The sequence below is a fragment of the Carcharhinus amblyrhynchos genome, chromosome 8, assembly GCF_965287045.1.
Source record: "Carcharhinus amblyrhynchos chromosome 8, sCarAmb.v2.hapA, whole genome shotgun sequence".
Lineage (NCBI taxonomy): Eukaryota > Metazoa > Chordata > Chondrichthyes > Carcharhiniformes > Carcharhinidae > Carcharhinus > Carcharhinus amblyrhynchos.
Genome location: NC_137331.1, coordinates 7,164,747 through 7,191,860, shown reverse-complemented (window position 1 = coordinate 7,191,860; position 27,114 = coordinate 7,164,747). Strand labels below are relative to the sequence as shown.

Sequence of the window (27,114 nt, the reverse complement as noted above, 5' to 3'; positions counted from 1 at the left end):
AACTAGGCTTGTACTCGCTAGAGTTTAGAAGAATGAGGGGAGATCTCATTGAGACGTATAAGATGATGAATGGGATGGATAGGATAGAGGTGGAGAGACTCTTCCCGCTCAAAAAAGACAGTAGGACTAGGGGGCACAGCCTCAAGATAAAGGGGAGGCGGTTTAGAACGGAGTTGAGGAGGAACTTCTTCACTCAAAGGGTGGTGAATCTCTGGAATTCTCTGCCCGTTGAAGTGGTGGAGGCTGCCTCGCTAAATATTTTCAAGAAGCGGGTTGATGGGTTTCCGATAAGAGAGGGGATTAAGGGTTATGGGGAGAGGGCAGGAAAGTGGAACTGAGCCACGACAGATCAGCCATGATCTTATTGAATGGCGGGGCAGGCTCGAAGGGCTAGATGGCCTACTCCTGCTCCTATTTCTTATGTTCTTATTAAAATTGGTGCCTGATACTGGTTTCTTTTGTAGCTGGTTTTGAGAGAAATAGTTTGCTCTTTTGTTGCTTGTATCTGTTTTGTTTCTCAACAGGGTTTGCAGAATGGCTATTAATGATGTAGCTTTCAAAACATGGTAGAGTCTCAAACTGAACCTTCCCAGCATCATAAAGAAAATTTCATTAAACTGCAAAATGATTTTGCGAGGCATCTGATGCTGAATAATATAAACAAATACCAAAGTGAGGAACACATAGGACATCTCTTTATTAGTATTTTCTGAATTTAACTGAAATTTTTTGACATCGATGTTTTTTCAAAAAGTGAAAAATTGCACCAGTTTTCTAAGGATTAAGGCTAAAATGATATTTTTCTTCACATATGAACACAAACTTAAACCATAGTTGTTGCAGTGTAGAATACAACACTGCTAAAAATGTAAGTGACACAGTAGCTTTAATATTGCTCATAAATATCTGTTTTTCAGGAATTACTGTTAAATAGACACTGCAACCAGGTTATGAGTGTAGTACAGACTTTAATTACATCACTGCCATTATAGGTTAAGATAATGCTTTTTCTGTTCGTAAACAATTTCAGGAATACTAGGTTTTAATATTCAATTATTGCTGTTCCAAAAACTGAAAAACACTGAAGTACTGCAAAGTATTACAGTGTAAGAATGGTATAAGCTATTCGTTGCATAATTCACCAAATGGTAAAGCTAATCAGATGTCCCAAATGAAATAATTAAAATCTTTTGTCTACAAATGCAACATACTTTCACTTATAAAATAGCCCAGTAAGCCCTTTTGTTTAAAACTACATAATAAATCGAGCGCTCTGCGAGGCCCATTGCACAAATTAAAACACACAATAACAAAAGGCAAAGCAGGTTGCATACATTTACATTAAAGACTTGCACACATGGTTAGTGTTACAGTATTTCAGGGGAACAATTCTCTTCAATGGACATTGCATTTTTAACTATTTTTGAGACTAATTTCCAGATTTTTTGATGAGGTTACACACAAATAATTAGCGTTAGTTTCTGTTGTTCCCTTCCTGTACAATGGTCTCACGAGTGTCCTTTTAGTGTTCTGACAACATGTACATGATTGTAATGAGTAATTCTGTTTTTTTTTCTACTTAGCGTGATTAACTTTTCAAGAAAACACTAATCATGGAATAGTGTTTTGACGGTTGAAGTTAAATAGCTGGGCACTTGCATATTAAGAAAAACCATACACTTGTTCAACGGTAGTTAGCTATAAGTATAATCACAGATTAACTTAAGTCTTTTTTTTGTTTCCTATGTCTTTCCCCCCAGCCCTCGGAAACATTCAAGTTCCAAACAGCAAATCAAAATGACAAGAATGTTACTTCCTACCATGATAAAATATCTTATAAAAAATAATTTTAAACCTTGGGTACAACAAAGCATACAATTTGAATAAACATTAGTTTTAAACAGATACTACTGTGGAAAGTACTCCTTAGTCCGTTTGTTTAACTGAATTTTAAACAAGTTAACTGTAGCTCATAAATGCCAAGGCACCACCATTATTAGTTGGTGAATATGTGCTCCTTTCACATAAAAGATAGGAGCACTTTCATATTTTAATATTCAAATACAATAACCATTGGATGGTTCAAGTATCTCATGTAACAAAGCAACTAAGTCTTACCTCTTCAGATGAAAAACTGCATGCTATTTTACTGGCTGAAGATCAATACACAGGTCAGGGCTATTGCAACTTACATGATTAATTGTACAGCAATGCAAAAGTAAAAAAGAAATTTAGTGCAAAACTTCCCCTTCCAAAAAGAACTCAAATTTAGCGAGCACCAGGTGAACATGAAGCTGCTGCCTGATTTAATCTGTATCAAACAGAACAGCCACGGTTAAGTGGTTTGGTTAAAGAGAATGATCCATCTGCCATTTCAAACCATGGCGTCCTTGTTGCCACTTCACGACAATGTCCAAGTATTGGCTGCGAAAGCAGAATAATGGGCAGTTTGAAATCTGCGTGTCATTCTATCCTGCAGATCTGGTCATATTTACTGAACAGTGGTAACATCAGTGCTCATCTTCAGCTCAGCAGTCCATTTTCACTTTCTCTAATGAATTGCTTATTTTTCCTAAAGTTTTTTTGATGCGTAACGCAGTGAGCCGTGCAGAGGGATTTTGGTACCAACACTCCTTCATCAGCTTGGCAAGAGCAGACAGAGTCTGAAAGAAAGGAATGAGAATAATGTAAGATACAGACAACCTTTCGTCACAAAACTAAGATACACATAATTTTTCAATAAAAAAACAAAAGCATTTTCTAAATTTCTAGTATTTGTACACATTACAATGTTATGTGCACCAAAACAGTATCAGTTTATGCATCAACTTCAAGTGGAAAGTTAAAAAGACTATCACCATGTTTACCATTTGGTCTGTACATTTTACAATTTGGAGTCACTTTGCTGTGATTAAACCTAGAGCTTTTCTGTGTGATGGGGCCATGATTGAGGTCCAGAGCAGAGGGTCCATGTACTCAGATGGCGAGGGGGGAGGGTAGGTTCACAAACCCAGATCGGAGGGGGGCGGGGGTAGTTCCGTATACCCAGATGGAGAGCAGGGGGAGGGTGGTTCCATGTACCCAGGTGGAGAACAGGGTGAAGATAGGTCCGCATACCCAGATGGAGAGCAAGGGGAAGGGTAGGTCTACGTACCCAGATGGAGAGCAACGGGAAGGATAGGTCTGCGTACCCAGATGGAGAGGAAGGGGAAGGGTAGGTCCGCATACCCAGATGGAGTGCGGGGGGAAGGGTAAGTCCGCGTACCCAGATGGAGTGCGGGGGGAAGGGTAAGTCCGCGTACCCAGATGGAGAGCAAGGGGAAGGGTAGGTCCGCGTACCCAGATGGAGTGGGGGGGGGGGGGGGCGGGTAGGTCCACATACCCAGACGGAGAGTGGGGGGAGGGTAGGTCTGCAAGCCCAGATGGAGAGTGGGGGTATGAATACTGTTCGTGGCTCCCTGCCTGCTTGTAAGATAATGGTTTGTGTTTCAAAGGTCAAGTCTGTGTTGAGCATTACCTCTGTGGCTCAGGAACCCAACTCTGGAACGGCCGTCTCTGCTGCATCTGGCTGCAGAGAAAGATAGTGGGCTCTGTTTTCCCTGCACTCTATCCTCAGCCAGCTGAACTTTTCGTTTCTGCTCACTGCTTCCAGTGCCTTTGCAAATAATCAGCCTCCAGAGGTCGTGGCCATCAGTGACTGATGTCTTGTCAGTATCAATATTGCCATCTTCATATCTCATTTGCATGTGTCCTTGTAGCGAAGGGCTAAAAGCCCAGAAGGTTATGACCAAATAACCAATCCACTGTACAGCTGCTCTTTAGGTATATGGCTGCCACCAATGCAATGGATGTGGATGAGCCAGTGCAGAAGTCATTGGCTCAGCAATGGGTGATGGAATTAGCATGCTCCAGGACATCTGAGCTGGTGACCATGTCCATGTCCCGCAAAGAGTTAGAATCACAGAATTCCTACAGTGCAGGAGGCCATTCGGCCATTGAGTTTGCACCGACCACAACCTCACCCAGACCCTATTCCCATAACCGGACATATTTACCTTGCTAATCCTATGATACTAGGGTCAATCTAGCATGGCCAATCAACCTAACCTACACATCTTTAGACTGTGGGAGGAAACCAGAGTACCTGGAGGAAACCCACGCAGACATGGGGAGAACGTACAAACTCCACACAGAGTGACATGAGGCTGGAATTGAACCTGCATCCCTGGCGCTGAGATCACAGTGCTAAGCACTGCGCAACCATGCCATATTGTTGAGGATACATCTGAGATGCATCGCAAAGCTACAGATTTCAGGACCAGTGACTGTTTGCTAGTGATCTCAGAGTCTAGGCATGTGAAGCTATTAACAACCTCCGCTGTCTCTCACTGTCAGCGCTGATGGATGAGAGTACGGCAACATCCCGGACAATTTGTCTTCCTGATGTTGGTGGTCAGGATTCTGCCCATTTTCTGCTAGTGCAGCACTATTAGTGTAAAGCAACTTTGATGAGGACTTGGTGCACCCTGGTCTTGGATTTCAGGCGAGCAAGGCTTAACAGCTTTCTATCAGTTCTGGCATGTCAAGCAAACCCCCGTGTAGATGACCCAAAGGCATATGAGAGCAGCAAAGATAACAATATCCCCGTTTGATCGTGCTCTGGATTGCAAAGAGTTTCGATGTTGTCCTGACACATCATGCTGACATGGGAAAGACGAGATCACATTGAGCAGCATAGGAGTGCAGTCAATTTTCTCCAGCCTCTTAAATAGAGGGTCTCTGGTTGAATACCTGAGTGAGATCGATAAAGGCAATATATAGTGGCCTCCTCTGTTCATGCCATTTCTCTTGCAGCTGCCAGACTGAAGATCAAGCCATTTATAGAACTTCCAATTCTGAAATCACACTGGGATTCAAGGTAGATGGGTTCACTCAGTCTGATAAGGGCAAGATGGGCAAATAACTTTTCCCATGATGTCCTACAGGAAGGTGCTTTGATAGTTTCGCTGTAGAGCATTAACAGAACACTGGAGACAACAGATCCCAGTGATAAGCCCAACTCGAGCGATGTAGGGAATGCAAGCTATGGGCTGTCTTCGATGGTGGGAGGGATCACCATGTCTCACTAGTCAACTGCCCCTATTTTAGGGAGCCCCTGACCAATAAGGTGTGGGCATCTCACTGTCCACTTGCTTCAACAGGTGCTGAGAACTAAGAGTCTCTGCTTGGCTCGTAAACAAAATCCATTGCACCAAGCAAACAAGTGAAACAAAGTGAAAGAAGTGCCAACTCTTTGGTTGGCATGCATGAACGTCAGGACCGCGTACACCAGATGTGACAAGACATTTTGCAGTTGGTCAATAATACGCAAGACAGCTGTGATTTACATGGAATTTCATAGGCTGAATAGTAATGTAATCTCCCTTCAAGAGTGCAAACTCACACAGCAGATTGAGAAAGAAAAGCATTACATTAGCAGGGGAAGGTGTAAGATTTGCATTAAGAACTTGCTATTCTCAATGACAGAAACCTTATGAATGGTTCAGAATATGTTCACTCCAAATGCTTTGCACTTAAGACCAGTTAACCTCATGAGTATCTGTGCTTCCATGTCTTTGACCAACAAGTGAGTCAAGGATTATGGGGGCAGACAGGATAGTTGAGTTTGAGACTCCAACAGATCAGCCATGATCTTATTGAAATGGCGGAGAAGACTTGAGGGCTTAGCCCGCTCCTAATTCTTGTGCTAATGTTCTACCTCGCTGGGGATTTTAATGGAAGACAACAAGGCATGACCCTTGGACTAATTGAGCTACGCTGCTATCATGAACTTTGTGTAACTAACATTTTCTGAACAAATCATGCCAAGATCACGGCACTGGCAGAAACTGGATCTGATCATCAATAGACTGCTCTCTGAATAGCATTCTCAATACACACAGCAACCACAGAGCTGAATGTGATATAGATCACACCTGGTGTACATCAGGCTTAGGATTCAACCCTTGAAGGTTTTTAATTCAAAGCAGAAATGGCATCCTTGTATTAATGTCAGCCATACTGCCTACCCAGGTAAGAATCAACAATTCCGTGACTCGATTGAACAGACACTCTCTGTCATTCCCCCCCAGTGCAGAAGTGAAATGGAATATACATCTAGACATCATCTACAATGTCACTCTCTGTACACATGCAAAGCAAGAGAGTATAAATGCTGATTAGTTCTAAGCTAACATCACTGTAATTAAACCGGTTATTGAAGCCAAGTGACCTGCCCTCATTAATTACAAGGGAGATCCAAGTGAGAAAACTCAATGCACTAAGAGCCACTTGAAGTCCAAAGACACAACGGCTACTGGTTACAACAATGCCATAATATCCAAATGTCCTTCGACACAGGGAATGTCAGGACATGTGTCAAAGCATCAAGAAGGCAACTAACTACTCCATGAGCAAAGTAAATGACTCCATTGAAATGAAAGAGGGAGGTAATTACCAACTGCAATAAACAATTGGAGAAATAGATGAAACACCCCTTTGAATTGTACTTTAGGATGAAGGAGCACCATCACTGAGGAAGCCTGCTCGTCATGGCAGAACTGGATATCGAACCCACAGAGGACTTGGTTGCCATGGGCAAAGATCATGGTCTTAATGTTATACCACCTAACTTACCTGAGCAGAAGCGGCCTCTCCATGGTGCGTACTCACTCACAAACTGAGGGACAATTTAGCATGGCCAATCCACCTAACCTGCATGTTGCTGGATTGTGGGAGGAAACCGAACCACCCAGAGGAAACACACGCAGACTGCATACAAACAGACACCCGAGGCTGGAATCGAACCCGAGTCCCTGGAGCTGTGAAGCAACGGCGATAAGCACTACACCATCATGCTGCTCCTGGGAGGGGACAATGCCCCAGAATATGCATGAATAGGGCATATTGAAGTGAAAAGTGGATGGAACAGACTTGGCATTATGAACAAGAAAGCTGGAATGAAAGGGTAAATAACAAATGAAATGACACCACGAAGGATTTGAACTCACAGGGTCCGAGAACCATCTATTAGGAATATTTGGTCTTTGCTGTTCCACACATACAATTTTTCGCATATCTTCAAAACTAGGGTCATTTGGTACCAGATCATAGAATGGAGGTTTATACTCTTCAGCAATACCTGGAAAAGCAGGAAGAATTAAATTTCTAAACACATCAAATTTGGAAGACAGAGTGGCAAAACTATCCTAAATAACTGACAATATAAAATGGACCAAGATGGCTATATCCAATGCTGATTAGCTCTCAAGGGGTGTGATATCCCAGGACCTTGGGGTTCTGAAGTTAGGCGAGGCCCAAGGGTTCTCAGGGTGGATGAAGCCCCCGATCTCCGGGTGGGTGAGGTCCTTGGCCCCAGGCTCCTCAGGGTAGATGATGCACCAGGCACCTCAGGCTTACATGGCAGGCATGCCTTCGATGACAGAGTTCTCAGATCAGGTGAAACCCCTGGGTTCTCAAAGCAGGCAGTGCCTTTGGCTCTGGGGTTCTCAAGCTGGGTGATGCCTCCAGCCACAGGTTTCCAAGGGCGGTCATGGTGTGGCCTCAGGCCTTCCTGCCAGTGACAGCCCTAGAAATATCTGCACCACTGCTTGTGATAATGATTGGTAGTTAAGCAGAAATCCCAAGTTCTTCTGAAATGGTGTATTTTTAAAACTTTACACCAGCAGACAATGCTACAATAACAAAAAGTTTGATCATTTGGAAATTAAGATATTCCTGAGACAAAGGTGCTTAGTTGCTCAATTACACCAGAGGATTCTGCCAGACTCATGATGAGGTGCATGCTGGAGCTAGAGGTTCCATCTTGGGCGAGAGAGAATTCATCCTGTCTAACCTGCCCTCTGATGATATTGAACCTTACTAATAATAGTTGTAGAAAAGTCCACAGTCCAGTCTAGAGTTATTCTCTCATGTTTGTGAAGGGTCAAAGTCTGAAGAAGCATTACCATTTTAAAGAACTGCCCAAAAATGTCCCACCTTAAAGCTGAACTGGCTGTGTCTATTGCCACTGAAGTTTAAAGGAATGAGAGACGATCTTATTGAAACAGATAAGATCTTGAGGATTTGATAGGGTGGATACAAGGACGATGTTTCCTTTCACAGAACTATCGGCACAGTTTTAAAATAAGAGGTCACTCTTTTGAAATGGAAATTAAAAGATTTTTTTTCTTTGAAGGTCATTAGTCTGTGGAATTCCCTTCCCCAGAAAGCAGTGGAGAGAGACTGAGTCATTGAACTTATTCAAGGCAGAGTTAGGTAGATTTTGATAACCAAGGGCTATGCAGGAAAAGTAGAATGAGACCACAGTCTGATCAGCTGTGATGTTATCGAATGACAGAACAGGTTTGAAGGGCTGGATGACCTATTCCCTAAGTCCTGTGCTCTGAAGGTGATGCCCCTTATTTAAATGTATGGACAATTGCCAAGTGAACATCAGATATTTGCACACAGCTCTCAACGCTTTAGTGGGTTTAATCGTTGTGACTGATTTGCTCAGCGTAATTGTGTAAATCCAAATTTAATTTGAGTTTTGTGCTGAGTTAGTTGATCTTACCAGGGCGACATCAGGAATACTAATATTGAACTTGGACAGGAAGAAAATTGGGCCAGCATTTCAATTGCTGACTCCAACTAAAAACAAACAAGTATAGACATACAGAGATTGAACTCCAGGATTTCTATTTTCTATACAGTATCTTCGGCTCAGTTTTACCCTGGGCAATATTTAAATCCCAACCAAAATCATTAAAATAATTTCCTTGCCATTGTCGCATTACTGTTTGTGGGGACCTTGCAGTGCACAAAATGGCTGCTGTATTTTCTACAACAGTAACTACACTTTAAAGTAATCCATTAAGCTATAAAACATTTTGGGGTACCCTGAAGATAAAAAAAACCTACATAAAGGTGAGTCTTTCTTACTCTACATCCAATCTTCAATTGAATGCCTTTCCATGAAGTCTACAGATATGCACATCCATGTAGCCCTTGCTTTGCATTTGTAGATGCACATTCCTGAAATTAGAGTTGCAGAGATACCTCAGGATGGTAGCTCCTACTCTTTTGCAACTCACTACAGGCCCAGGTAAGGGTCTCATGCTCAGAGTTACAGGCCATGGTCAATGGCGGAACCAGCAAATTTCCAGTGGTTATGGTGGAAGAACCATAACCATGGAGGATCCTTTGGGAAGAGGACTTTTTAGTTTTGATCCCTGATTATAGAATATTAGCTTGAAATAACTTGCTGGTTAAGATTTTACAATATTGAGTAGGTTACTGAATATATGCAACTCTAAACCGTATAAAGGTTCAACTTTAACAATATTTAAACTCACCAGTATTTTGCTTACTTAAGAGAAAAGGTTATAATTTCAATTAATTTACTTTACTTTTCTTGAATTCAACTCGATTCAGAAGTCTAGCCTTGAGAGAGAGAGAGATTTGGAAGATTGGTTAGTGTAATGCTCACCGTTACTGAATGTCCTCCTAGTTACTTCCCACAATACAAGTCCAAATGCCCAGATGTCTACACGCTTGTAGGCATCAAAACAATCAACCTGAATAGATTCTTCAAGTACTTCGGGTGCCATATATCGTTTTGTGCCCACTTTAGGGTTATTCCCAACATCTAATTGATTGTTTGTTTGAGAGTGCGTCACTGCTAACCCTGCAAATACAGAAATTAATTAATATAGCATTTTTGCCAAACTGTACTTTAAAAACAATCTGAAGACAGGACAGGACTAATACTCACCAAGATCAGCAATGCAACAATGCAGGTTCTTTTTCACTAAGATATTTTTGCTTTTCAGATCTCTGTGTGCAATTGCAGGCTTTCCCTCAGTCCCAAATATTTCATTGTGGATATGCACCAGACCATTGGCTATAGATAAGGCAAAATTCAGGCAAACTACAGTATCCACTGCATTTCGCTGTAGATAGTCGTAGAGTGAACCATTCTCATGATAATGAGTGATAAGCCAAAGCTGGGTGCTAGAATTTCTTGATGTCATGTCTGAGGCAATGAAACCTAAAAAAAAGGAAGTCAAAATGGATATTTGATTGTATTATATTACACACATTTCTTTTCCAATTCTTGGAGAAAGGTGCAACAAGAGATGTAGAACAATATATGCAAGGTATCAAAAGAAACAAAAAACATGTAGATCAGTGCTGAGTATCTTGTTGCATCCCTTTGCTCACAATGCTATTGTGCTGTGAAATAGCTTTTTAAAAAGTTGGCAAGACGTCAAGTGTCCTTGCTTTTGTCATTTGCACTTGCTTAGTTGAGCCCTTCATTTCTTCTATGGCATTTATTTTCTTTATACGATTTCTCATTGTATCTCTACTCTGTACCTGGTCTTCTAAAACTTTCATTAAACAGATACTCAGCCTGGTTTTCAATTTATGCACCATGACAGCCAAAATAGCAGCATTAACTTAATGAAGTAATTTACACAAGAATTGTATTATTAATGTACAAAGAACTTGTATACCAAGTATAAAAATCAATGTTTGAATATTCTGCTCTCTTCGCATCCTATTTTTCTCTTTAACTATGATATTTATTGATTTCACTCAATTTTAACATACTTCACCACCATATTCTCTCCCAATGAAAAAATACTTTTTTTCCTAATTTGGAAGATTGTCATCTGGTAAGTGTTGAGGTTAATTCTTGATGCAAATTTACATATCAGACCAGATCAGTATGCTCTTTATTAAAGCTTGGAATTAAGCAGCAACCAGATAGATCAAACTGACTGCTATACTTGATTTTTATTACTCTTTGTCAGAATGTTCCTTTCCAATTGACACGTCATTTGTGTGGCATATCTGCTTCCCCCACCCGGCACCCTCCAACTGTTTCAGAGAGATGAACGTGGAGTGTTAGTGTCTGCACTTTTTATCTCTTTGAAGAATATGCATGTTCAAAAGGTAATCTCTCCACCCTCAACTCTGCTCATACCCCTGTGCTGCAAACTGCAGCATCTGCTCACATCCTTCCAGGGCTTTGCATTTTCACTGACTCGTGCTTTACTTATTACCTTTGTCTGTTTTTGGAAACAATACAGAAAGCAATGCCGCAAAGACTTCCAATCCTATTTTTGATTTGGAAGGGCACAAAATGAGAAGGGGCCTGGCTTGCTAAACAAACATTTACTTTGTATTACATGGGGTGGTGGCAAAGATCTGGCCAAGATCTATTTTTGGGTATGAAATATAATGGCACCGCAAGGAGACGATCGTAGGAGTTGTCCATTGGGCCCATCGTATCTGCACCAGCAGTCTCATTGGGCCAAACAACCATAAACAGGTAATTTACATGATTAAATTACTATTTATTGAGAATCAGTGTTATGCCACAAGTCCACAAATCTATAGGAAATTGGCTGACAAAGACCCATAGTTCAGACCACCCAGGTTCCAAAGTACAGCAAATGGTTTTATAGATGTTCATCGGACGTTATTTGATTACAATGAAGCCACACGATATTAAGGAAATATGGCCGATTAAAGAACAGAAACCACACTGATGGTTGTATCTTAGCACTGGAAAAATGCAAATAGTGGAATTTAGTATTGGGTTCATTTTTGCTTTCCCCTGTCTATAATATATATTCCTTGGTTTTACAATGGTAGGTTTTAAGATATGATTTGCCCTGTTGCTTATATATTGCTCTGAGTATGTGTGCACAGGGTGCTGCTGGTCTTTCCATGATTTCTGCAGTGTTATTTTGCGCTTATTTTTATGTCTTTACCTGCTCCCTGATGTGTTTCTTTTTAAGTTGGGATTCTTCCATGGCATGGCAGGGAAGGGAACTGTCGATCGGTGTAAGTCAAAGTTTTCATGCTTTGTGCCCAGAAAACTTAAACTTTTTAAGAGCTGGGTTTGCATTCATATCTTATATTACATACTGTATTCTGGTGAACGTCAACAATCCCTTGAGGATATTTCTTCGACTACAACCTGTGCCTAGAACCACAATGTCCTAGTTCGCCTACTATCAAACTACCAGAGTGCTACCTTTGTTGCATTGTGTGCGGGTGTACCACTGTTTAACAGCTCACTGTTCTGATCGTAACACCTTTTGGTTTCCACTGTCTGATGACACTTGTACTATGACTTCAGCTGCAACATATGCAAACGTGCCTTCAGTTCTCTTCACAGATTCTGCTGGACCTGCTGAGTGTTTACCACATGTTCCGTTTTTTTTAAATGGAAGTAGCTACTGAGGTGTTCTTGCAGCAGGTTGAATATTCATCTAAAGCAACAGGTGTCGCTCTTCCAGTTTTGTTTGCCTAACTTGCCTTACTAAATTTTACAGTCAATAACAAAAAGTAAATTGGATTCATACTCAGCATCACTTATAAACAATTTCTCACCTAATATGTTCTCATGGCGAAGAAGAACAGTATTATAAATTTCAGTCTCTCTAAACCAAGATTTCTCGTCGCGGGAGGAGAAGATTTTCACTGCAACGTTTTCTCCTTGCCACTGACCTCTCCAGACTTCTCCATAGCGACCCTTTCCTGTTTCAGGCGTAGAAAGAAGGAAACTTTAGTATTTTGGATATAATTCGTGATCCTGAAACATGCTTTTGTGCGGGTAGAAATCACATCTCCTTCGAGTTCCTTAGTCTGAACCAACAATTTGTGAGAATGTTAAGTCAAAAAATTACAGCCAGATTCAGTTATCATAGAAACGTTGTGAACTTGTCAAGTTATCAGACGTTTTTCTTGTTCTCAGCTGAACTCAATTATGCTGGAAATAAATCTCAATTCCACAAAACTGAGCGTCACAATTGCAGATATCGAGTCAAGCAATTGACATGTTTACATATGGAAGACAAGACAGCGGAGCTCTAACCTTTAACTGATAAAAGAAACAAGCAAATTGGTTGTCAGAGGTACCTGTATTGTGGCAATTTCCCCAAATTTGGCACAACTATCTTCCCATATCTTTAACACCTATTTTACCATAACTAGGCTTCTGCACACAATATGGTACACAAGTTTGTTGCCACATGTAAACATGTTGCATGTACTTTACCATGTAAAGGTCCTTTCAAGGTTCAGAACTACTCTGCAACATTTCACTCTGCTTCACAAAATTGTGCTTTCGCATTGTTAACCTTTCACCTCCATGAAAGATTTGTTTTGAGATTTAGGTGTCTTTCAGTGATGAACCACCTTGATTATTTTGAGGAATCTGGAAAATTTGTGGCTTTACAGATATTTTGTGTTGGCTATCTGGTGTCACCCTTACCTCTGACTATATATTAATATTGTAGTTTTCATAAGCACAATCAATTCTTGTCTCTGTTGCTGTGACAGGCTCTTCCATGGGAAAAGGCTTGCACAAATCATTTTCAAAGTTAGGTTTTACTGCATTGCAGACTTTCCTAGTAAGCATGTTTTTAAATAATTACAGTTCCAGCATTATTATTTTAATTTTTTAAGCAAACCCTGCAGTTTTGCTTGCTTAACTGCTCTGCCCACAAGTCATCAGCACTAGGGCAAGGAAACCTTTGTGTAAATAGTTGTCTGCTAGGTGTTTTGCTTCACTGTCTGGATTATATCAATTGGCTTTTCAATAGTTAATGTGTTAAAAGCTGTTTTGTGCGTGTGACACACATTTTACCTTTCAATTTGATATATTTGGATTTATTCTCATCAGATAAAAGTTTTCCAGAAGAATGGCATGCTAAATTAAAATCAAGACATTTCTGCAAACATTTGGTCATCTTATGATGAAGAGTGAAACTTTTCCAGGGAAATTCCTGTGTACCTGGGTCGATCAGTTTTGTAGGTTTTCAGCTGAACTGCCGTAAAATAAACCAAACAAATTATACAGTCTTGCTCTCCAGTCTTTTATTATTATGTTGTTACTGTGCTATATTAAAAGCGTTTCACTCTTCTTCAATTATTTCTGTTTCCCCAACCCATTTTGGAAATGGCAACTTAAGAGTACGTTTTAATGGCTACAAACCCAGCTTTTCTCGTCAGTCAAATGCCCAGAACGTGAAGCCCGAAGCATTACCCTGCCAAGGCAGTCGGGTGAAATGAACTGCTGATGAGTAAGAACATCAGCAACAACCTCCAAAAGGACAATACAGCTGGCCAAGGGTTGATTCCAATGCGCAAAATGAAACGTCCACGTTCTTGCTTGCTTGGTAGCCAGGGTCAAATCACCTATTTCAAGTAAACATGCCTCAGTTTTTGTCCTGTTTTACCCACCTACACATTCCATTAGTGTGATCTGTCGGGCGACTGTGCGTTGCACTAAAAATGGCAACCCTGACCCACTGCCTGATGTACGAGAGTGATCGAGCAAATCCTGAGAATGAAGAGCATAAAACATTGTTAATTTAGAAGCAGTCATCATTACTATATGGTTATAATACCTTATGGTGATATCGACATTTGAACTGCCTGAATTGATATTTGCACAGCTATTGTCTTTGGAGGGAAATTATGCCAAGACAGAGTGGGAAGAAATTGGGTAGGTCAGCTGAGGCATGAGATGAATGTAGAATGCTATATGTTGGTTCTAACCACCAGGGTTCAGTCACCAAAAGAGATCACTGAATGGAAAATATGATTTATTCTTAAAACTTAAGACTGTATTACTTGCTCGATCCTCCTATTCCACCTTACCAGATGTGATGCAGGAATTACATGGCACCACTGATCTCAGCACCTTAATTAGCTAATTTTGCAGGAACTTTAAGTTCGGTTCTGTAGGTAAGTGTGCAAGGTGTGAAATGTATGGGTCTTCATCAAATTCCACTTAATGCAGATGACAAGACTTGTATCAGGTTATATCATTCCAACTTAAAATACCAGCTATTATTAACGAAGATATTTAACACTTAGCTGTCTCACCTGACTAGGTGAAAAGTCAGATGAGAGAGCCAAGTGATATCTGTAACTAGAAACTATACAATATATAAGAACTTGGAAGTCAAAGCACTGTAGATTTCTTGAAAAGATCTTAAAAATCCAAATTTTTCTAAATAAATCTACTTACTTAACCATTTTAAAAAAATACCATTTTTAATATATTGAGATAGTGCCGTCAAACCCTAGACAGACATGTCACAGAAACTTCTTAAAACATAAAATGCTGGATAAACGCAACAGATCTGGCTGCATCAGTGGAGAAAGAAACAGTTTATGTTTAGAGCTCATATGATGCTCACGAGTCAAACAGATGTGAAACATTTCTCTTTCCACAGATGCTGCTGATCCCTGAGTTTATTCAGCATTCTCTGTTTTTACTTCAGATTTCCAGCGCCTGCAGTAGTTTGCTTTTACAGAAACAACATTAGTGTGTTGCAGAAGCTGGCCTCGAGATCTACAGAATCCTAGTGGCCCAGAGTAATGGTTGGTCACCTCTTAGTGCCGAGGGTCATGACTATCCTGGCTGACACAAAGTCAACAGAGTTGACTGTCAAGTAAGGAATTTAAAGCCAAGAAGTCCATTGAACTATTTTACCATTGTATTTTCTTCAAAATGTAATGAAATAACTTTCCAGTACAGAAAGTTGATACAGCTGCTGTGTGAATGTGCACCAGACTTAAATTGAGCTTTCCATAGTGAAATGTATTTACTTGAGCACTTTTGGGATTTACTGCAGTTTCAAATTGTTAACCAATAGCTCCTGATGGTCAGTGATTGCATGCCCCTGGTCACTGTTAGGGGCTGTGGTAAGAATTGAAAAAGTTGCATGGTTTCAGCACTGGGGTGAATTACTATGCTTTGAGGAACAATTTCAACCAGATCCAGAAATGTTGATTCCAAAGCCATGACACTAACAGAGACAGAAAAGCCTCTCATTCAAAAAGAGAGCATCAGAAAGTATGCAATGGCACAATCGATTCTGAACCTTTACCAGTAATGGAACTTTCTGAAGTTTGATGCTAGGGACTGGACCCTACATGATCCTTTACATCAGGTAATCTGAGAAACTAAGCAGATATTAACGTTGTTCAGCCTTTTCTTTTGGCCATAGAAAATATAGTTTCAGTTACAAGGAATTGAATATTACTACACTGAACAGCATTTACAATATTCAAAAGCATGGAAGGTTCAGTGTGAACAGTTTTAATAAAGAATAAACCACCATAAGACCTTCAAGCAAGGTCCAGTCTATATCGAATGGGACATAACCAGCCCTTAATCTTTTGGAGGAAATCACTTCCCAATTCCTTAGCTGAAGTTTTATTTAAAGGTTTACTTCGTAATTTCTCAGTTTGGAACCAAATGCAGATGCTGATGGGCGTAGTAATATAATTATGTAGCTTTAGTTTCCAAAGGGTTGTTTTAGTTCTGTCAAAGTCTGCTATCCAGCATTACATTGACTTAGGCAATTATTTTGAAGGCTTAGGGACCGACTCTGCCCAGTGACAAAGCCTCTGGTTTTCACTTTCCATTGATGAAGCTCTCAGTGACAGATTAATTACATCCAAAAGGAACTTGTGTTGTATCCTGGTACTGAAAATGCTTGGCAATATTTAGAACAATATCTGATCTATGTTCCCTATGAACTTTAACTGCACAAAAAAATACAATGAACGCTAGCAAAGTGAATTCACTAAATCTACTTGACGAATGTGAGAAATTTCAAAGAACAGTAGCTAAATCAGGCAGTGGAAAATTAATAAATCATTCCTGGAAGTGTAGCCTTTGAATGTAAAGGCCAGCAATATTATGAAATGGATTTAAAAGGTATCCCCAAGAGGTTCTGTCCATTGGAGATCAGGATTTAAGCAGCAGATAGTGCAAAAGTATTAGCTGCCTGTAGGCCAGGCCATGCCTGAATGACAACATAAGGCTGTGCAGATAGTTTTAGTCCTCCAAGTGTATAATTGAAGTTAACTTGGGAAAGGTACCGACCTAAGACTTGTGCGCTACGGGAGGGTTCTATAAAATTACCTGTAATTTTTGCAGCGCAAATCTAATACTTTACAGAATCAAAGAATGGTTAAAGCAGAGGTGGTCATTCAGTCCATCATGTCAGTGCAGGCCCTCTGAAGAAGCAATTCACCTAGTGCTACTCCCCTGCCTTTTCTCTGTAGCCCTGCAGAACCAATTCCCCTTTGAAAGCCTCGATTGACCCTGTCTCCCCCACACTCTCAGGCAGTGCATTCCAGATTCTGATCACTCATAATGTGAAGTTTTTCCTCATACTGCTATCTCTTCTTCTGCCAATTACTTAAAGATGTGTCCTCTGGTTCACGATTCTTTTACACAGTAAAAAGTCTGACAACACCAGGTTTTAGTCCAACCGATTTATTTGATAATAGACTCACAAGCTTTCGGGGTTAGCCCCTTCGTCAGGTGAATGGAGAGTTCTGGCCTCAGACAGAGCATATAAAGCACAGACAGTTTAGAGATCACTGATTAGAATGCGATTTACTGATTAAATTAAATTACTGATTAGAATACTGATTAGAATGAACAGCAGGTTAGGTGTAAGGATTCGCATTCTAATCAGTAATCTCTAAACTGTCTGTGCTTTATATGCTCTGTCTGAGGCCAGAACTCTCCATTCACCTGACGAAGGCACTAACCCCGAAAGCTTGTGAGTCTATTATCAAATAAATCGGTTGGACTAAAACCTGGTGTTGTCAGACTTTTTACTGTGTTTACGCCAGTCCAATGCCGGCATACCCACATCATCACGATTCTTTTGCCAATGGGAACAGTTTCTTCCTACCTATTCTGTTTGGACCCTCATAATCCTGAGTGCCTCTACCAAACCTCTTTTCAACCTTCTCTACCTCAAAGAAAACTGACTCGACGTCTCCAATCTTTCTACGTAACCTTCTATGTAATTTTCCCAAGTTCCTCATGCCTGGAATCAATGCCCTTATTAATAAAAACCCAGGATGTTATTATGCCTTATTAACCATCTTCTCAAACTGTCCTGCCATCTTCAATGATTTATGCACATGTATACCAGGTCCCTCTGTTCCAGGGCCTGTTTTAGATTTGTACCCTATATTTTGTATGGTCTTTCTGCAATCTTCTTACCAGAATTAATAAGTTCACACTTCTTTGCATTAGATTTCTTCTGCTACTTATCCACCCATTCCACCAACCTATGTCTTTTTGAAGGTCTACACTATCTTCCATAAGACTTCCAAGTTTTGTACAACCAATAAATTTTGAATTTCTGCCTTGTATGTCAAGGTCTTGGTCATTAATATACATCAGGAAGAGCAGGGGCCCTAACACCAATCCCTGTGAAACTCCACTATAAACCTTCCTCCAGTCCAAAAAACATGGTTCATCACTACCCTTTATTCCTGTCACTCGGCCAATTTTGTATCCATGTTATTATTGCCCCCTTTATTATTTATGAGCTCTAACTTTACTCAAGTTTACTGTGTGGCATTATCAAATGCCTTTTAGAACCATTCAACTTCATCAACCCTCTCTGTTACTGCATCAAAAAATTCAAGCAACTCAGTTAAACATGGTGTGCCTTTGACAAATCCATGCTGGTTTTCCTTAACTAATCAGCATTTGTTCAAGCGACATCCATTTATCCCGAATGATCACTTCCAAACGTTTCCTCGACTGACCCACAGTTGCTGGGCTTATTTTTACATCACTTTTAAACAAGTCAGCTCAGTTGGCTCTACGGCTGGTTCATGATGCAGAGTGACACCAACCATGGGTTCAATTCCCGGACTGTCTGAGGTTATTCATGAAGACCCTGCCTTCTCAATCTTGCCCCTTGCCTGAGGTGTGGTGATCCACAGATGAAATCACCACCAGTCAGCTCTCCCCCTCAAAAGGAGAGAGCAGCCTATGGTCACCAGGGACTATGGCAACTTTACCTTTACTTTTAGCATGACCTGAGCATCATTTTCTTTCTCAGCAAGACAGATGCAAGTATTTATTTAGTACCTCAGGGACGTTCCCCTGCACGAATCCCCTTCTTGGTCCCTAATCGGCCAAACTCCTCTTACCACCATTTTACTATTTATATGCCAATGAGCACAATCAAATTTAAGGATTTCATTTGCAAGAAAGGAAATTAATGTTATGGTCTTTGAACCTTATTTTGAAAGCATTTGCCTTTAAACACTATCCCATCCATATTTTCCATACCAAATATTGTAAAAACAAACTTTGTTCTATGCTGCAATTTAGTGAACTAATTATATATTTTTACACTTAACAGCATTCTCCTACGCAGCTGCAGTCTACACATTGCTCGCATTTAAACAATTTCCATTTGATTCAAAGAATTTAAACAGAAAAAACTGATTACCGCAAGCGTACTGTCTCCTACGTTGGAAGCTATAAGGCCATCAATTGCTCCATTTTCAGTGTCATGTGTATGTAACCGTTGCATCCTGTTCTGATGAATTTTGCGGCAAATCAGAACAGCAACGACAGACAAAACAATCAGCACTATCACTGGACTAACTACAAAAATGATTAATGTCTCCACACTGTAGTCGATTGGCTCACCTTTTGGGGCTGAAACATAAAAAGAAACAAAATTAATCCACTTCATTCCGTCACAGCTTGCAGGCAGTTTTAATATTTTGTTTAAAAGAAAGAAAATTTCAAACAGCAGATGCGCATCTATATAGATATGAAAGAGAAGATACGTTTTACGTTTCAATAGTGCTTCAGAGAAGTTCCTCGAGTAAAGTGTTAGATCTAACTGCAATCAATATGTAGGAAAACAAAGAGCAAGGGTGAAGGAACTGGATCTAGGCTAGGGTTCTGTATGGGCTGTTTCACAAATAGTCGCTTGGAATCCTGTCTACTTTTTTAAAATTCTTACGGGATGCGGAAATCACTGGCAAAGGCAACATTTGTTCCCATCCTTAACTGCCCTTGAACTGAGTGGCTTACTCAGTCATTTCAGGGGGAAGTTGTCACCCACACTGCTGTGGGTTTGGAGTCAGATACAGGCTGATCTGCACCTCATCTCCATACAACTCCTTTTGCTGCATGTTGCTTGATACAAATTTGCCAAAATGAGACCTCCAAATCAACCATGCTTCAAACAGTTCTCCCATTTTCCCCACAACATAATCCACATGAACCTGCTTCTGCTACTTCCCAAAGCATGGCCACGTAGTTACCAAACTCGGTCAAATCTAAACTGTGCACCTTGCCTCTTCTTAGCTGAAGCCTGCATTCACCAGTGCTTCAGTTTGCTCATCTGTTACGTCTACAACATAATTAATCTGATCCGTATCTCAGCTCAAAACTCAGTTTCTGACCCCATGTAATTTTCATCACAAAGGTAGTGTACTTTGGTCTCTGTGCCACTGCCTGTCATAACGCCTACATAACCAAATCTGCTTCTGTAAATCCATGACCTCATCAACTCTAGATGCAACTATTTGATTGCTCTCCTGAATAACTTCCCATTCTCCACCCTCTGTGTATTTCAGGTCATCCAGAACTCCACTGCTCATAACCTACAGCTGCCCAATTAATTGACAAGTCTATCACTTATTAAAACAGAAACCAGAGGGATGTCCCTCTTCACGTAAATACAGGTTCATCCCATTCATTCAAATAAAAGCTTGGCAATCTTGGCCTGGAATTAATGTACAGGTCAGCTACCTCGCTAAATATATTTAAGTCACGGGTAGGTAGGTTTTTGATAGACAAGGGAATTAAGGATTATGGGGAGAAAGCGGGAAAGTGGAACTGATCCACTTCAGATCAGCCATGATCTTATTGAATGGCGGGGCAGGCTCGAAGGGCTAGATGGCCTACTCCTGCTTCTTATGTTCTTTCTAGCTGGAAGCTGACTGGAAAGGAAAAATCAAGAATGAACATTCACAATTGTGTGGCACAATTTTGTTGTTGGAAAGTAAGCATTAGTCTGGAATTACTGTACTGCTCAGCGATATTATGCAAAATTACTATTGTGACTTTACACTGACTTTTTAACTAGTAGTTATCAGTTCTAACAGTTGAAAGAATGCAGGTGAGGGCATGTGCAAAAGCCACAGTATCCAATTACTGAAGGATTTCGCATTCCAATTGCAATTTTTCAGAACTTCAAACTGCAAACAGCTGGATTTCAGGTGCTCTCATGTTTGTCTTCTGTTCTTAACCTGCCCAAGTGTTCCAGTGTAGTTCAACACAAGCTCAATGAATACCACCTCATTTTCCAATTAGGCACCTCTGGGTTCGAGTTCAGCATTGTCAGACCATGAACTCTGTGATCCATTTTTTCCCATGTTTGAATCCAGTTTTTCTTTTTTTGCTTTTGGAAAGGATTGCTCATTATTCTACTATTCATGCTCATCCTGGGCAAATGTATTTTTTTTTACTATAATTATCATCCTCATTTTGTTCCATGACATTATTACCCTATCCCAAATCTTTCCTTTTATTCTTCCTCCCCATTCTCCTTTCCAATGGTATAAAATTAATCATATTTCTACCTGTCTCAAGTTCTGGAGTCACATTAACTTTCCACAGATACTGCCAGACCTGCTGCATATTCCCAGCATTTTCAATTTTTTACAGACTCTATCTGATCATACATATTCACTTAGAATTGACTGATAACTGCATATTACACAGCTGAGTAATCCCAGTTTACTTTATTTTAGATCCCAAAAGCTTTCACTAAATTATTTATAAGCTGACACACTAGGTGGATTTTCAGAGTGTGGAGGAGGTTCCAGAAATTAAAAAAAAACGGGTAGGACCTGGATTCGAAATACACACCCCTATTTCTGACAGATTCCATTTTGTCAGTAGGTGAAAAGGGGCATGGCATAACTCCCATATGAGGGTTCAGCAGGACTATATAAACTCAGCGTGGAGTTCAAAGACTTCATCTTCATTGGAGTGAGGGCCTTATCCCACACTGTGGGAGTTATGGATCTTCAGAAAGGATGGAAATGAACTTGAAGGGTGAATAATGCCTGAAGAACTGTCAAGTTATTGAAATAGCCAGCTCTTTAAACACTAAGGGCAGGATTTTATAGCCTCGCTCATCTGGAAACCATAAAATCCTATCTGAGGTCAACGGACCTTCCCACGCTCGCTCTTTGATTGACTTTAGAACATAGAACCCTACAATGCAGAAACAGGCCCTTCGGCCCATCGAGTTTGCACTGACCACAATCCCACCAGGCCCTATCCCCATACCCCTACACATTTACCCGCTAATCCCTCTAACCTACACATCCCAGGACACTAAGGGGCAATTTTAGCATGGCCAAGCAACCTAACCTGAACATCTTTGGACTGTGGGAGGAAACCGCAGCGCCTGGAGGAAACATACGCAGACACAACGAGAATGTGCAAACTCCACACAGACAGTGACCCGAGCCGGGAATCGAACCCCAGTCCCTGGAGCTGTGAAGCAGCAGTGCTAACCACAGTGTTACCGTGCCGACTTGGTGGGCAAGACAGTAAAATTCCAGCCAGAGTGTCTGAGAGTTGAAATTCAAATCTGTTCTAGAAGTTTCAATAGCTGCTTGTTGACATAACCCAAGTGCTATCACTAAGATTATTAGTACTTGGCAACTTTCCAAATGAGATCCCATGGCATAAAGAAAAATGCCTACTTAGATCCAAAATAGTGACAGGAAAAAATGGTACAGTCAATGGATTTGTTTGCAAATGGAAAGCCATTCTAGTGGCATTCCACAGGGCATAGTGTTGGAGCCTTCGCTGTTTGTTGTATATATTAATTATTCGGATTTAAATGAGAGAAGGGTGAATGGGAAATCTGCTGAAAAACTGGCTATGTATTTTACGGCGAAGAGCACAGCTGTTATTTCTAGAATTATACAAATGTTTGGATGCATGGGCAGAAAGCTGGCAAATGGAATTCAATCTGGAAAGTGTGCAGTACTGCATTTGGGGAGGGCAAACAAAGCATAGGAATATAAATGGGGAGATACTCAGAGATAGAAGAAGTGGGAAACCTTGGAGCGTATATCCACACGTTCCTGAAGGTAGCAGGACAGCTGGATAAAGTGGTTAAAAAAAGGCATATGGAATGCTTTTCCCTTATAGGATGAAGTATTGAATACAAAAGTAAGAATGTAATGCTGGAATAAAATGCTGGTTAGGCCAAAGCTGGAATCGCGTACACAGTTCTGGTCATCACATAATTGCTCCGGAGAGAGTGCAGAAAGGAGATTTACAAGAATGTTGCCTGGGCTTGAAAACTGCAATACAAGGAAAGATTTTCATTGCCTAAGTTGGTGGTCGAGGCTGAAACACAACTATTATAAGGTACTGGGATTTGCTGCAGCTGTAATGCTTCAAGTTGCAAGGCAACGGAAGACGTGCTAGAAGTGGGATTAAGATAAGCAGCATGTCCTTTTATTTTCTTTTTTGGCTGGTGCAGACACAATGGGCTGAATTCTGAGCCAGAACTTTTCTATGGTTCCAAGTCTGACAAAGCAGAATGTCATCTTTCTTATTACCTCCACCTAATACTCAGCTAGTTTCTATTCTCTCATGGGATTCAAGTGTTGCAAGTCAGGCGGCATCTGTTGCCAGCGGCTAATTGTCTTTGTGAAGGTGGTGGTGAAACAACTTCATTAACTGCTGCAACCCAGGTGTTCGAAGTATATCCATAGTACTATTAAGAGGAGACTTCCAGGATTTTGACCCAATGACAACGAGGGAGCCTTGATATAGCCATCTAAAAATTGCTCCTTAGTGTCCTGAGTTGCGTAGGTTAGAGGGATTATCAGGTAAATATGTAGGGATATGGGGGTAGGGCCTAGGTGGGATTGTGGTCGGTGCAGACTCGATGGGCCAAATGGCCTCTTTCTGCACTGTAGGGTTTCCATGATTCTATCTAGATTTGGAATTCTCTCCACAAGTTGCTCCAGCTTGGATGGCAGTCCACTTCATAGGCTTTCAAAATAATCTCCTGAGACTCTGTTCCCTGGGTTTCTATTCCAATGGATTACCTTTGCCCCAGTGTGGCCTGTAGCAGAGTTATCAACCTTCTCCTGAGTCCTCTTTTGCCAATCACAGCCCTTTTTGTGCTTGCAACCTTTTACCCTGCTCCTCCTTAACAGGAGTTTCTCTTTGGCCGTTCCTTAGGGCTCTTTCAGATTATGGTGTCTCAGTCTTGATTACATTACCATGGTTTTCTTATTTGCAAAAGTCATAAGAACTAGGAAGAGTAGGCAGTTCAGCCCCTCGAGCCTGCTCCACCATTTAATGTGATTATGGCTGATTTCATCTTGACCTCAACTCCACTTTCCTGCCCGTTCTCCGTGACCCTTCAAACCCATACTAATTAAAAATCCATGCACCTCTTCCTCAAATTTACTCTAAAGTCCCAGCATGCCCCACACTTTGGGGTATTGAATTCCACAGACTCACTACCCTTTGAAAGAAGGAATGTTTCCTCATCTGTTTTAAATCCACCACCCTTTAACCTGAAACTATGACCTTTAATTCTAGATTGCCTATAAGAGGAAACGTCCTCTACTTTGCCGATCCCCCTCATCATCTTTTACACCTCAATTAGATATCACATTCTTCTAGAATCCAGAAAGTATAGCCCTAAACTGCCTGATCTCTCAAGACAAATCTCTCATCTCTGGAACCAATCTAGTGAACGTTCTCTGAACTGCCTTCAATACAACTACATCCCTCCTCGAGCAGGGATTCAAAACCACACTAAGTACAGTCTTACAAATGCCTTGTAGCAACTTCTGTATTCTATTCCTTCAGCAATAAATGTCAAGATTCCATTCGTCTTCCTTATTACTTGCTGCACCATATTGTGCAGGCACAATGGGTCAGTGCTTTGCCTGAAGAATTACAAAAACACCAGACTGTGCATGAACCACCGCTCTTGACCCACATGTACACGGAACACCGAGGCTGCTGGAACTTGTTTCTGTTATGTTTCATGAACGGGTAAATTGGATCACATAACAACGACCCCCTTGGCAGAAGAGAACCTCACCATGGTCAAGGTTTCTTCATTTTGGCATTACAATTTCTTCACAATTATTCATCATAAACATGTAACAAATATCTCATCATAAACTGTACAGATAAACTTTCTGTTTTATGTTATGCTATAATGGCACAAAGGCTTAACCAAAACAAAAGCTAGTACATGTAACAAGAATGATTGACAGGAATTAAATATCAGAATTAAAACACAGAACCTGCCTTTTCACTTACACACTTTCTTTAATCTCAACAGCAAAAATTATACGTTTTTTCCCAGTAATCTTGTTGTGGTTGATCAAAAACAATGAGGATACGGTAAAGTTTTCTTTAGAAACACATTCACCACAGCCGACTTGTATTTCTATTCTGGGCCACGGATTTTTCAACCTATCTGGTGCAACTGCAAACCAATACTATAGTAGTCTTCTTCTCTTCATGTACGGATTAACATTTGCCACGCTATAGGATACAAATGAACTTTGCACAAGTTTCCAATAGAGAAAAGCAATGGTTTTCTTCTCATTCTTCTCCCCTGTTGATGGAAACATGCCTTCAGTGAGTCCCGCTTTGCTGAGGGATGCATGCATGTCCGATTCACAATTGCCTTGCAAACTATATTCTTTGCCTGACTTCAAGATTTTGTTATTTCATTGTTTTGATTCAACCAGATGAATAAACCTACATCAGGGGATGTTTCTTCAATAAGTCGTTTTTTATTCAAAAGATGCGCCACAGCACCCTGCACGTTTATATCTTTCTTGCAGATGCTTGAAAATTTGAACTTTCATCACTTTCCTTTTACAATTTCTTCCAAATATTTGTGTACTCATTTTCCAATTTTGTTTCTATGTCATTAATCTTTTCATTCGGCTCAGCAACTGCTCTGATGACTTTGGTTAACTCTGTTTGAGTCAACTGCGGAACCCTTATGTAAGTTTAATAACTTCCCATGGGCATCATCCTTTTCATTTTGGAATCTTTCCTCCATGGTTGATCCCTAATCTGCTTTTCAGGTTCTGCTCTTCTAACCGTACAGCTGTTCTTTTCTGTTCTTCAGACTGCATCGAAGTTCAAGAATTTCATTGCTCTTATCACAATGAATGTTCATCAGTTTTGGTTTTTAATTCCGCATTCAACCATCTTCCAAATTCCTGGGAAAGGCCCCGAGAAGAACTGGAAGCTCTCTTCCAAAGGTTATAGTTAGCTGACCTAGTGGTGAGTCTTGGAAAAAGCAAATTTGTAAAGGCTCAGCTGGCCTACTTAGGGTCGTGGTGGGGCAAAGACAGCCCAGAGCTGTGATGGTACAGACAGTAACAAATTTTCATATCCCAACAACGAAACAGGAAGAATTTCCTAGCGATGCACAGTTTCTACCAACAAGTTTGTCATTAACTTCAGTATTGGCCCACGAACAGACCTATGACAGATAATTGTGAATGTGGTGTAAACAGAGAAATCCCATACAGCTTTAGAGGCTGAAAGTCATGCTATCAAACATTCCAATATTACCAGTTCCAGAGTACAATGAAGCATATGAAGTAGCCATCAATGCTAACAACCTCATGGTAGGGGCTATCTTCCTCCAGGAGGATGAATCAGTTATACCTACATGATTCCCACACGGTGTGGAGTTTGTACATTCTCCCCATGTGTGTGGGGGTTTCCTCCAAGTGCTCCGGTTTCCTCCCACAGTCCAGAGATGTGTGGGTTAGGTGGATTGGCCGTGCTAAATTGCCCCTTAGTGTCAGGGGGACTAGCTAGGGTAAATGCATGAGGTTATGGGGATAGGGCCTGGGTGGTATTGTGGTTGGTGCAGACTCAATAAGCCGAATGGCCTTCTTCTGCACTGTAGGATTCTATTATTCTACATTCAGCTTTCAGGATTTTGCAGGCAAGCCTCAACATTTCCCCTTGGAATCTCAACATCTCACTACCTGCTCTTCATCTGCATGTCTCTGAGAAGGTCTCCACTTCTCATCAGTACCTTATTTTGAAAAATAACAGCACTCTGTGATTCACTTTGCTTCACCTTGGGTTTGGGCACTCTGTGCTAGCTTTTTAAACAGTGGATCAGATTGCTGAGCCACAACAAAGGAAGACTT

The 27,114-nt window shown here is 40.8% G+C and overlaps 1 protein-coding gene across 3 annotated transcripts in view; it reads right to left on the bottom strand.

The window, feature by feature from the left end:
- Nucleotides 1–673: 673 nt before the first annotated feature.
- The window catches only part of LOC145346423 (activin receptor type-1-like), a 48,261-nt gene continuing 21,820 nt past the window's right edge, over nt 674–27,114 (bottom strand). For all 3 annotated transcript variants that reach the window (XM_080193595.1, XM_080193596.1, XM_080193597.1), the window contains 7 exons: nt 19,353–19,564; nt 14,302–14,401; nt 12,448–12,594; nt 9,815–10,090; nt 9,530–9,727; nt 7,050–7,180; nt 674–2,663 (listed from right to left, as the gene is read on the bottom strand). In XM_080193595.1, the coding sequence (XP_080049721.1) occupies nt 2,529–2,663; nt 7,050–7,180; nt 9,530–9,727; nt 9,815–10,090; nt 12,448–12,594; nt 14,302–14,401; nt 19,353–19,564 (1,199 nt within the window). In that variant the 3' untranslated portion in view covers nt 674–2,528. The remainder of the gene's footprint in view (nt 2,664–7,049; nt 7,181–9,529; nt 9,728–9,814; nt 10,091–12,447; nt 12,595–14,301; nt 14,402–19,352; nt 19,565–27,114) is intronic.